Source organism: Coffea arabica, chromosome 8c (genome assembly GCF_036785885.1).
Source record: "Coffea arabica cultivar ET-39 chromosome 8c, Coffea Arabica ET-39 HiFi, whole genome shotgun sequence".
Lineage (NCBI taxonomy): Eukaryota > Viridiplantae > Streptophyta > Magnoliopsida > Gentianales > Rubiaceae > Coffea > Coffea arabica.
Window position 1 is genome coordinate 45817374 of NC_092325.1, and position 13114 is coordinate 45830487.

General features: G+C 36.9%; 2 protein-coding genes across 6 annotated transcripts; both read right to left on the bottom strand.

Moving 5' to 3' along the window:
- Positions 1–1004: 1004 nt before the first annotated feature.
- On the bottom strand, positions 1005–3395 carry LOC113704158 (uncharacterized). 3 transcript variants are annotated; one of them, XM_072062989.1, is made up of 3 exons: positions 3255–3395; positions 2251–2433; positions 1005–2006 (listed from the first exon to the last, which is right to left on the bottom strand). In XM_072062989.1, exons 1-3 carry the CDS (start codon positions 3277–3279, stop codon positions 1249–1251), a joined length of 966 nt encoding a protein of 321 aa, XP_071919090.1. In that variant the 5' UTR covers positions 3280–3395; the 3' UTR covers positions 1005–1248. The 3 variants fall into 3 exon arrangements, with proteins under 3 accessions (XP_071919090.1, XP_071919091.1, XP_071919092.1); XM_072062990.1 differs by having other exon boundaries at positions 2251–2400; positions 3255–3387; XM_072062991.1 differs by having other exon boundaries at positions 2251–2400; positions 3238–3374.
- LOC140013614 (uncharacterized WD repeat-containing protein C3H5.08c-like) lies at positions 3052–8966 on the bottom strand. Of its 3 annotated transcripts, XM_072062988.1 has the most exons (9): positions 8559–8963; positions 7002–8175; positions 6813–6903; positions 6533–6690; positions 6387–6438; positions 5392–5471; positions 5222–5315; positions 4654–4881; positions 3052–4575 (listed from the first exon to the last, which is right to left on the bottom strand). In XM_072062988.1, the coding sequence occupies exons 2-9, from the start codon at positions 8145–8147 to the stop codon at positions 4334–4336; spliced, it is 2091 nt and encodes a 696-aa protein (XP_071919089.1). In that variant the 5' UTR covers positions 8148–8175; positions 8559–8963; the 3' UTR covers positions 3052–4333. The 3 variants fall into 3 exon arrangements, with proteins under 3 accessions (XP_071919089.1, XP_071919088.1, XP_071919087.1); XM_072062987.1 differs by having other exon boundaries at positions 3052–4866; positions 8559–8966; XM_072062986.1 differs by having other exon boundaries at positions 3052–4881; positions 8559–8962.
- Between the last annotated feature and the right edge of the window lie 4148 nt (positions 8967–13114).

The window sequence follows — 13114 nt, forward strand, 5'->3', positions numbered from 1 at the left end:
TTTTTTTTATATAGTGGTAGAATAACAAACCAACCACAAATATCTCCTAACAAATTTTAACCCAGAAATACCAGTTAACAACTCAACACAATCTTCTACTAACAAATCTTCTACACAATCTTTAAAAAATTCTGAAAATTTTAACAAACTAGAAATAACTAGATACTAAAAATGTGGAACACTTCCCAATAATTAGATTTATTCAACAACTATTTTATTTATTCTAGTGCTGAAAAATCTAGAAAAATCTGCAGTACATACTCCAACAAAGTTCTAGCTTGATTTTGAGCTTAATCAAGCCTTCTTGATTAATTTTTAAAAAAATCTATTCACAACTTTTCAATAATAACCTATTCACCTCTATCAAATTCAAAATACTCAAAAGCTAAAAATTAAATAATAAATAATACTTGATTAGATTCGATTGCTTTTAACTTCGAGCATAGCGTTTTGAAGCTTGAAGTCAACTCTGTTTGCTACTCGAGCAGTTCGAACTACAGCAAGCTCATGAATAACTCGGCGCAGTTCGTACCCTTGCACAGGTAATATGAAAATCTAGCCCAAGTGGCAAGGGCCACTCAGGCCCTGTTTTATATACAGACTAATCGTTGTAGCGCTGCATCCCCCACCGCCCCCCCCCCCCCCCTTTTTTCAAGGTGTACCATAATCCTGCTTGTATTACTATTTCAATATTTTGTTATGCTCAACTTGTTCTCGACGTAGAAGTTTTTTTTTCGCAACTAGATCAAGAGAGTGTTATGACACAATCCTTAAATTTTTTTTCTCTCACCTACAGTTCAAGAAGGAGGGACTTAAACCCTTCTCTGGTGACCACTGAGCCATTGGCCAGAGGTTGCCGTAGAAGTTGATATGTTTGACTATTGCTTTTTTTTTTTTTTTGGGTTAGAAGTGAACAAAATGTTTGTTGTACTATGCTGATGTCTAATGTCTTTTCCCTGGGAAGGTGTATGCCGGTTCATTAGCACGTGGAACACAAGAAATCGTCTGATTAATCATTCCACAAACCTTGATTAAATAACAAAATCAATCGCTTTACAGAACCATCTGACAATTTATAAAGCACAGGCCCCACTGATCACAATATCAACAGAAATGTTCTGAAAATAAGTGAAAAAGAAAAGGAGGTAAAATGAACGAAAAACTAATCACGAACATTAAAATCTTAAATTTAAAAAAAAAAAAAAAAAACCTAATCATGATTGAACATTGCAGGACTCAGGCAGCTAATTAAAGAAGTCGAAGGTATTCATCATAAACCTTGTCCAGCAGATTACTATCACTCACCGGATCTGCTTGTAGTGACAGATCGCAATCATCATCATCATAAAAAAGGATCTGATTCTCATCAGAAATCTCAAATCTTGGCTCGTAACTTTGATCATCAAGCTCAAATGAAGACCAAGAAATATCTGAGACCTGGGACGTTTTTGCTTCCTCTTCCAGCTTGTCAACTACTTCTTCTCCTTCTTCTTGATTTGATGATGATTTATTAGTGCTACCGCTAGCTACACTTCCAAAACTGTTACTCTTCGCAGACTCGGAGCATATTTTGATGGGTTTTGGCCGGTACACTTGTGCCATATTGACAGTGGCATTATCGTTACCACTAAAGTCCTCTCGGTGAAGAACATCTTCTGTGCTACTGGTGGCAGTGGTGTTATGAAAATGATCGGGCAGCTTGTTGTTCGACTTCTTTTTGGTGGGCTGTTTGCTGCTCTTCTTGGACAGCAGAGATGTAGAGGATTTTTGGGGCTGGATTCCTCCTTTGTGGAGTCGCTTAAGTAGACGAGTGTTCCAATGGTTCTTTATTTCATTGTCAGTTCGGCCGGGCAACCTTGCAGCTATGAGTGACCAGCGATTGCCTAGCAGGGATTGGAGTCGAATAATGAGGTCCTCCTCAGCTTCTGTGACGTTTCCTCTCTTGATACCCGGCCGAAGATAATTCATCCATCTTAATCTGCAACTCTTGCCACATCTGAGCAGCCCTTTACATGTCACGCCCCACACCCACAACAACACACACACACACACACACACCACCCCCCCCCCCCCCCACCCAAAGAAAAAAAAAAAACCAAAAGGGAAAGAAAGAAAAAAACTACGTCATGATCAATTTTGAATCAGTCAAAAAATTTGGTGTTGAAGGGTTGGTTGCACAATAGTACTAATAACTAGAGAGAGTATAATCAACGTGCCGTGCCATTAGAGAAATTTAATATTAATGATTACCGGCTTTTTTGGGCAAAGATCTCCACTGGCCTTCACCATTGGCTTGAACATAATCAGTGAGCAGCTTGTCTTCCTTCGGAGACCAAGGACCTCTCTGCAATCCCACTTTAGAACAACAAGGGGCTCTTCCCATTTTTCGATAATTGCCTCCTATAAGAATTATCAACTGATCAAGCCTGCTTACTGCAGAGGAGTAAAAAAGGAATGTGGGAATGACGGTGACTACAGGATCGAGCCAAGCAAGCCTCTTCTCTTAATTCCAGAGCACAAACAATGCCATAAATAATGCCAGTTTAATTAGATAGGGCGAGCTTTGGTGCCTGCATGTGACTGTATCCAGAGATATAAAAATATTTTCCACAAGTTTCATGCTTCTGCCTTTTTTCATGGGGAGGGCTCATTTAATAATATGGTCACAGCTGTCAGTTTTTGTGCGCGCGTGTGTATTTGGTTTTACGGTGTTTGAAAAGAAAATCTACAATAAAAATACAGCCACAATGTTTTTTTTTGTTTTGTTTTAAATATTACTATGGTAATATTTAAAAAAGAAAAAGAGGGCAGCCATCCAATTCGAATAAAACGACGAATGTCTGGAAAGGAGTAGTACTAGTTTGTTTGATATGGTGGAACGTTTTGATTTACGGGTGAGACCAAAAGAAAAGGCAAAGATAATAGAGTTGCACGTTTTTTGTGAAGCGAGTTTTTTTTTTTTTTGTCTGAAGCGAGTAATTCATTTTTCTCTGCATATCATATCATACAAACGTTATTGAAAACGTGTGATGGCTGCTACGAATGAAATCATTGGGGCTAATTTGCTCCTTTATTTTTGATAATATTGATAATTATGAAAAATAAGTGATCGGTCAATGAATGAAAGGTAAAAGTAAAATTTCATGGGGAAAAAAAAAAAAAGAAAAGGGAGAGCGTTGACTTCTCTAACATGACAATTAATTTTGAGACGACGACAAATGGACTTCTCCACATTACCTAACAATACTCCTTACCTTCCCGCCCGTGTGGAAGAAACATGGCGCGGGTGTCCAGAGCAGCAAGTAAATGGACGATGTCCCTCTCCGTCCTTCCGAGGTAATGCACTACTAATGTCAATGTGAAACGACGACATGATTGGCAGTAGAATCACACACTAGTAAGTAACCACCAGGCCAGGAATCTGGGATCACTTTATCAAGTCCATAATAATAACTTACCAGTTTCACATGCGGATGAATCATGAAGCTACTTTTTACCGTACTAAATTCCAAAGCCAATCGCTACCACCCAATGATTATCATTTGTTATGGGTCCGGAACCAACATCGACCGCCCAAAAAATAAATAAATAAATAAAGCCCATGCCTGATTGGTACTCGCGTGTTCCCTTCAGACACAGCAGCGCCAGACTATTCCTCCAACCGACCGGCTACTTAAATTGATTATTGGGCCTCTCTTGCTTAGTCCTTGCCTGTGTAGCTTTGTAAGCACAAACCACATGAAAAATCAAAGAGAAACCGTATTGCTCTTCTCTATTCATTTGCCCTTTTTCTGTGTGATCTAACACGTACATCATCTATAACTGGCTCGTTACCACTGAAACCTCCTTGTTTCTGATTGAATTGAGAGCCAGAAAATCTCAAAATCCACAAATGAAAGAATAAATTATAACTCCTGACTTGCACGCAATAACCCCACATGAGAAACAACCAGCCATTTCAATTCACATTTGGCTCGATCACGCGGAGAAATTTCACGGATTCATGCCTCCAGGCAGCATCTACCATACCTAACCTACACCATCACCATCAACCATTCCAATCTGTCAAACCCTTGTCACAGAGGCAGGGATCCCTAAACAAACAGAAGCCCGCCAGTCCTTTGTATTGCTGCTAAAAAGAGATGCATTTAGCCTGATGCTCAAAAGAGTGGTTCCTCATCCACATTGGCCATCCATGGCTGAGGAGAGACATAGTAGATGCATTCCAGCACCATCAAATTTGGGGAATTCACTGGACTGGAGCTGCTCAAGTCCCCGAGAGTTCAGACAAGGTGTAGAATTTCTTCTATCGTCGTTTGCAATAAGGATGGCTTCAAAACCGGATTGGCAACCCATAATTGAGAAATGTCTTAATGCACCCATCCCAACCTGCTGTTACAATCACAAGACCCCACAAGTGAGGGGAGCTCAGCGCACTCTGCAGAGCACCCTTCAAAGACTTGAACTCGGATTTGTATACTGAAGGTGAAACTGCTGCTGGACTTGATTTGGCCAGTTTCTCTTCCGGCCACGTTGCAGATCCCTTATATAAAGAATCCAAAAAGAACCCCCGCCCTAAAGAAAAACAATCAGGTAAAGCAGACGGCACTTTTGGGAGCAAATCATCCTCAAAATGCCCATTTTCTAGGATACCTCCATGTAGTGCTCCAGGCTTGGTTTTCAAGCCACCCCAAGGTATAGCTATTGCAGCATTGTGGGACAAGAAACTCTCATGTGCTGAGATGTTCTTTACCTCTGCAGATGTCTGATCTTGGTTGGTGTAATTCCACAGGTAGATATTAGAATCCTCCGTGATGGACACGACGTGGTTTCCATCAGATGTGAAAGATGCAGACGCTTGGCTTCCTGAATTTTTCATGCCTAAAGTAGGTGAAAAGAAGTTCAGAACAAAAGAAAAAGGCACTTCAGTTTCAAAGCCAAAAAGTACAACTTCAGGCAAGCATGAAATAGTGTGAGACTGAGGCAAAATCTACTACGATAATGGTAGAAATTCCAACACAAAATACCAAAACTAGTATAATGAAATTTCAAGCACATGCCCATTTGGCTAGTTTCCATAGCCTCCACGAATTCAGAGACATCAAACAATTGTCAGTCCACATGATTTTTGCAAACATTTTATGATGAAGTTTTGGTAAACCAAGCACCTTTTGCACTTGCACATAAACAGAAGTGTTGGTAGGCAGAGAATAATACGCACCCTTAAATTTGCAGATGACGTTGGGCCCAGAAAGTATTCGAACTTGTGAATCAGCAGAACTAACCATTACTTTGCTAACATCGGCTGGGCAAAACTGGATTAACAAAGGATAAGATTTGTTAGGCATGGACATCATTGAGAAACACTTTGTGAGAAGTACGAACCATAACCTGAAATCCAGTTATTCTCTTCCCAGCCGATTTCTTCTTCCCTTGCAAGCAAATTTGAGCACCTAACTGCAACTGATTATCTGAACCAACAGAAACAAGCAATGCCAAGGTCAACCTTCATGTAAAGGACAGGTATAGCTACTCTTACAAAAGAATAGGTAGAATCCAGATATCTGATCCTTGCAAACTTTGCATAGAATTTACCCGACAGGAAAACAGCTCAACCAAACAAATTCAATGCCTAAGCATTTAACAACTACTGTAACCAAAAACAAAAGCAAACAACAATGGAAAGCACAAAGCTATCTCCTTTAAATAGAACAAGCCAGATCTAACCCTAACTTAATATAAACAACTAACTTAACTGATGTAAGAGTATCCATTAAATAGCAACCAAATGAAAATATGCACAATCATGTGCATATATTTGAGCAAAGCAGACCACCTGAAATATTCCATATTTAATCTTCATCAACCATCATGTCCATTTAAGCTTCAGAAGTATTAGTATTACAATCTGCCATTCATGTTTACTGACTTAGGATATCCATCAGACACTTGTAAATAATCCATTCACTGAGTTTTATTGTGTAACATCATGAGACGTGATGTATCGATGTGTCAATAATTACTGTATTGTATTCCCTAATCCAGTCTACCAACAGTGTTTGCCATGATGCCCTACTTTTGTCACAATGAACTTTAGCAGCTTATTCATGTTAAAGACTGCACATTTAATCTTCTTCAGCATAGCCCAAAACAAGGCATACCATCCTTACGGGAAAAAACACATGAATGCTACATAAGTGTGTATTATATTGTTTAATCACATGCTGACAGCCATCTCAAGCTTAGATCAAACAAAGCCTGATCAATAATCAAAATTTGTTAACTTCAAAGAACTGTCAGTAATCCATCCCTCTACTTTGGCTAGTTAAGAGAAATATGCAGGAAATATAGAATCAGACAACAAACAGTTGGAAACAGATGCATACCTACTACATCATAAAAACGACAATTGCCATCCATGGAGCCCACAATGCCTCCCTGCTCAAGTAAGAACAATGTAAATGCAATTCTATGTATAAAAGCTGAATGAGCATTTCAAAAGCTAGACCATTAGGAATATATTCCATCAGACCTTCCCATCTGGAGAGTAACAGACAGCTGTGACAATTTCTCTTGTATCTGTCCAATCAGCAACTCGAAAATCATGCACTTTCCAGATGCGTAATTTCCCATCGATCGAACCGCTTATAAAATAATTATCGTCAACTGGATTGAAATCTACACAAGTCACTGCAAAGCATGCTCATATACTTCAGTATACAACATTAGATAAGGAGGCCTATGAACATTCAAGGTTGTAGAAGTTCATATTAAATCTTAGGAAAATAACAATCTAGTAGCCAAAGACTCACCATAATTGTTATGTGCATAAACTCCAAGGCATTTATCAAGTCCCACTAGCCACAGACGTGCTGTTTTGTCAACAGATGATGATACAAGATACTGCAGGTGTAGCATGGAAATTGCGTAAGCACAAATTAGAATGGGGCATGTCAATTTGAAAACCCGTGCAACAGGAACAAGGGCGCAGTGATACTAACCCCATTCTTAGACCATGAGAGAGCCAAGACATCACCCTTGTGCCCACAGAACTCGTGCAGCGGTTTCTCCAAAATGCGAAAAACCTTGCGCGGGAGAATGGCACAAGTGGATTCTGACAACTTTCTCAAGTTTTTCATCTGAGCAACCTTCTCCTTGTCAAAACAGAGAGGAGGTAACTTGGAGAATTGATCTATGGAGAAATATATACAAGAAGAATCAGTATCTTCAACATTAATTCCATTGGGATACTCATCCTCCATCACCTTCCAAACACGTACAACACCATCTTCCCCAGCACTAGCCAGATGTTGGCCATCAGGACTGAATTTCATTGTCAAGATTGAGCCTTTATGTGCAGGAAAATCTTGCCCTACCTGCAGCAATGACAATTCTTTTGATCGCTTTCTGTATGAATGGGACCGCACTATCTGAGTATTATTTCCTGTACTTGAATTGGTCTTACGCAGCTTCAAATTAACTCCCTTTGCCCACTCTGTGCAGCGAGTTATAGCACTTAATCTCTGTAGCCAACCCTTTTTCAATTTCTTTTTCAGATCAATAGCGTTGGACATTTTGCGGAAATACTGTTGAACCAAAGATGATGAGCCAAAACTCCTTTGGAGCTCCTCAATTGTAATTGTTTTATTAGAACCAACTTCACGTAATAGGCTAAGCATGCCATCCTCACCGAATTTATCAGCTACAAATTCAGTTCCATCATCCAAATTCCTAATCTTCCAAGAATGAGTTTCCTCTACAGCTACTTCTTCAACTGATCCCACACTTTCATTTGATTGGAAAGACAGAAAAGACTGAGCTGATGAAAACCCATCCTCAGAATCTGAGTTTGCCAATACAGCTTCACTATTATCCCTCATCCTGCCAAGGCCTTCTACAAAATCATCACCAATTGCATCCTCTACTTCTTCCCTAATGCCCTTAGACCAATCTAACTCCACACCCATCCACTTCAAAAATTGAGTACGCCGTCCAATAACACTTTCGGGAATCCTATTCCAAAACTCATATCCAAAATCAAATTCTGCACGCCCAGAACTAGAACATAATTCGGAGCAATCTGAACTTGAATCAGACTCGTCTTTGCTATCAAAAAACTGATCTTCGCTTTCGCTGTAACTATCCATCTTTCTTTCAACTTAAACCCATGCGGATCTATACCAAATTAAACGCAAAAAAAAAAAAAAAGGAGGGATGACGTCAAAAAGAAATTCTGAAATGTAAACAACATCCTGTAGCTAAATTCTAACAAAGATCCTATTAAAAATATCAAGATCTCATCTTCCCCTCGACAATTCACTATCAAAATCCACTAAGAGAATCCCATAAATATTCCAGGAAATAATCACTAACAACTCAATAAGGGCATTGCTGAAAACCTATCTGAAAACTCTTTTTCTTTTTTTTTTTTCTTTTACTACAGTTTTTGTAGCCAAATTGCTCAAATTGTAGTCATCCATCATGGTTACACCAAATCATAAACATGTAAAAATATGAACTTTACTACTTTGAGTCGAGAGAGTTGACATTTTTCTCACCTGGGCTGTAACAAAATTGTTGTTCAAAACCGGAGAACCATAAGAATGAGGCTAAATTTCAATTCCGGAGTACCACATCGTCTCGTATGTAAAGAAATTAAGTCGGAGAAAAGATTTTATTATTTGTGGAAATAAATTAATATTGGAGCAGTGAAAGGAAAGCTAACAGAAATTAACAGTAAAATTGAACAAACCAAGAACAAGATTTCTGATGGAAGGAAAAGAATAATTCAGGAAGAAGGTGGAAATTGAGGTGGGCTGTGCAGTTTGGTATTTTGACAAGCGGGTGGGTCGACTAGGGCGGGTCTTCGTTCTGTGCCTTTCCCTTTCAATTGACAGGGAAGCTAACTAACTCTGAAGTCCAGACTATGGAGGGAACGATTCTTTGACGGGTTTGCCCTTCAACATAAAAAATTGACAATTTGACTGTGGGGATTACAACCAACCGCCCAAAGGCCACCATCCATAAAGGCCTTTTAAGGTTTGATGGGATGGAAAGTTAAGGATTCAAATTTTTTCTTTTATCATTTGCTACTTTAAGTGATTTAAATTTATATGGATAAGTAGTACACTTGTCTGATCCGATAATGATTTAGTTCTCATCGATTTTTCAATAAATCTATATGGTGTGCGTAGTGTATCTATCTGATCCGACAGTGGCTTGGTTGGACCCTCCTCCTTAGAATATGTTAAAGTAGGAGTCAATATAGCTTAGACAAGTGACGATTATAGCGTCCGATGGCATCTGATCCAATGGTGATTCAGTTATCGTTGGTTCCCCAATAAACCCAGTTAGACCCTGAATTATGGAAAATTCAATAGTTCTTTTTTATTATCATTACCTCGATTCATATTTAAGAGTAAAAAAAAAATCACATATTTAAGGACAATTAAATCTCTCTATGTTTATTAATGTAGCTTGTATATGTGCATATTATAAGTCATTGATGTTTTAGTAAGTTATTAAAGTATTATCTTAAAGGTGGCGGGAGGAATAAAAAGAGATTTTGGGCTAGTTGAAAACTAAATTTAAAAAGGTAAAAGGTGGTTTTTTGTAGGGCATAAAGTGGCATACATTGATAAGATTCGGGGGCAAAAAAATGCCATTAATTCATAGCCGGTGAGACAAGATACCTTGAAGACAAGTTTGAACTGATTTTAATATTTCAATAAATTTACATTGGGGTTGATTTTAATTAGTTAGCAAATTAGATTTCAATTTCAGCGGACCAATTTGGTCATTTTACTGCGCTAGTAATACTCATAAATGCAGGGATGCCAAACTAGATCGAGATATTCATAAATAAGACATGCCCAGAGATGAATGAATGTAGATCTTTGTCATGTTGTGAAAGCTGAAAGAGGCTTAAAGAAAAGATTGCATTTTTAATCTTTTCTTGCAATATTTACGCGAAAAGATAATTTGAAATATTTTTCCAAATAGTTAGTTACCACTAATGCCCATAGATAACTGGTGGCATTGAAGTCGATGCATTTTTATCTGGGTAGATATACATGTTTTGTTTTCATCCTTTTATTTGGTCAGTAAATTTGAAAGTATATGTATCAGTGCTGCTTGATTGTAGATATTATTTCTCTTCTCTCTCTTTTTTTTTTTTTAGGTAAAAAATCAAGAACTAAATAATTACACTTAACTTTCATGTGATATTGAAGTGGCTTCAAAATTTCTCGATATATAGTTAGTTTTTTCATAATTCACTTGTCAAACAATTGATTCACGAGTTTCTTTTCTTGAAAATATGAAAAATGATTAAAAAAAAGTATTAATTTGTGACAAAGCTTTTTAAATCTCTTTCATTCAACTGTTGACGCTGCTTACAAATCGAGAAATGACAAGAAGTAAGACTCGATTCCTTTGATTAGCTCATTGGTGTGGAAGGTTGAATGGGGTTGGAATTTGAAAACGAGAGGCTGTGCTCCTGCAGGGATTTTTTGGTAAATCCATCAAGAAATGGCAATGCCATATTCTGTTCTGTTCCAATTCAACCGCGTTAAACGTGGAAAGTTGACTTTGACTGCGCTGGGTTTCAAATCCTCAATTGGCGAATTGGTCTACCGACGACATCCCAGGAAGTTACGTGCCAGACCGTGGTCAAATCATTGAATTGAATTGTTAGCACAATTGGACAATTATATATATTTGGTCGTCTATATTTCATACGCTACTTTTGACCTTTCACTTGTCGTGGTTGTTAAACTTCTACAATAGTGGGCCTTGTAATGAAAAATAAAAAATTAGTTTTAGTTTGAATTTTACAGTCCCGTCTGGATTACAAATTTTTCTGGAAAGATTTTTAGAATATTTTCAATTATCTTTTTCTTATATATATATATATGTATCACAAGTTACGGTTTTTTTAATTTGTTAAGAAAACCTTCAAAAACTCTAATCCAAACGAACTTTTAGAAAAAGATATAGGCTCTGTTTGGATCCATCAATTTTTCAAAAATTAGTTTTTTAAATCCTATAAAAAATTTTAAAAAATACTCTAAAAGGTGGTAGTCTAAAATTTTTTGATGTTTAAAAAATATTTCAAAATATATTCTAAAAACCCCGTTACTCTTAAATATTGCAAAATATATTCTAATAATATCTCAACATATACTATAAAAACTCTGCTATAATAAATTTTTCAAAAACAACCCCAAAAACTGTTAATCCAAATGGAGCAATTAATTCAAAGAAAATCACACTCAGACGCTCAAGTGATTTAGAAAAGCTTAAAGAATTCTTAAGAGAGTGTATTTATCTTTACTTTAGAGGACATCTCGTTTTGTTAATGTTCTTTGAGCACTGGCAACTAATCCTCGTAGAAGAGAAGAAAAGATCAGGTAAAAGGAAAATTATTCATTTGGATTGTCGTTTCATAGGAATATTTGAGGGTATTTATAGATAAAAATAATGTAGCATTTTCTAAAAGATGTATGTACTTAAAGTAAAAAGGTATAATCTAAAAATACAATGTATATAAAGTAAAAAGTGGTTGGGAGGGAATTCTTCTCAAAATCTCCGCGAAAAAATTTGCACAAAAGGTGCAATGCAAACGAAAAATAAATAAATAAAAGTTACGTTGCTCTAGTCTATGTCCAAACTCCAAATATTGGTTAGGCCAAAACCCTGTAGTCAAAGGCGGACAACTACCGTTTGAAAAGAAAGCACCAAATGTCATCCACGCTCTTATCCAGTTTGTGCTCATTGATTGGCGGAGTAAGAGAAAAATGCACTTTGATACATGAGGAGTTGTAGTCCCTAAATTCAAATTTGATATTCAAACTTTCAACTTTAAAACATATTTATTACTTATGACGATTTTTTGCCAAATTACTATAAAAAAAGTCACATAATAGCTATATATCCAACAACTATATTATATAAAAATGCTAAAAATGCCAAAAAATATAAAATATCATTTTGATAAAATTATTAGCACTTAAACTTAGTACATAGTGTCAGGAGGATATTTTACATATTTTTGGCATTTTTTATATAATAGATGCCAGATATGTGATTATTACGACTTTTTTTGGATAGCAATTTAGAAAAAAACTTATCAATACTACTAAATGTATTCAAAAGTTGAAAAATCGGGTACCCAAATCTCTTATGTGTTAAAGTTTGTATACCAAAATTGCAATTTTCTCATGGAGTAACGAGGGGAGGAAGGAGGGCTAATGGTAGCGGTGGGTGGGAATGGTGATGGTGATAAGTGATGATGATAGGTGGAAGATGTTGTAAAATTTATTTTTTTTTGTATATTTGTGAGTTATTTTTGATATATTGTATAGATAAGTGGGAAGGTGGATGGTGTTTTGTGTAGATATTGTATAAGATTAATATTCTATACACTCACACTATATATAATTTCACCGTTAGATACATAACACATAATTCAAAATTGAATTTGAAATATAAATTTTACACACATGTCATGCATCCAACCGTATTAGTATATATATTGTCGTGCATATAAGATTTACTCTATTATATAGATAGGTGGAAGATGCTTTTAGAGTTATTTTCGTTAGTGCATTACTATAGCATTATGTTTAGAAAATTAATTTTTGAAAAATAGACATAAGTTTACATGTCTAGTTTCCCCTTTTACATTTTTTTTTTCAGTCCAACACAAGGGGTATTCTGGCATACGCTGGACTAATTCTCCAATGACCGTGCACTCCGCCCCTAAGGCTGCATGACTGATAGAAGGGGGTTCAAACACATGATCATCAGGTTCGTGATTATTAGCCTGCGGCCATCCGAGCCAACCCTTGGGCCTTCTTTTGCATATAGATTTTCTAGATTTAATTCTATTTAAAAAAAAAAAAAGGATTTCTCTATTGAAGATGTGGGATAGAATGGAATTGTGCGTGGCACGTGGACTATCAATTATATCATCCACAACCCACGGTCAACGCGCGGCTGTATGGAAAAGCCGTCAAGTTTTGTTTTAAATTTACAAGGTATCTGCAATAGCTTTGACAAATTGCGAGTAAGCCAACACATATAATAATCTGCCACGGACGACAATCACCTC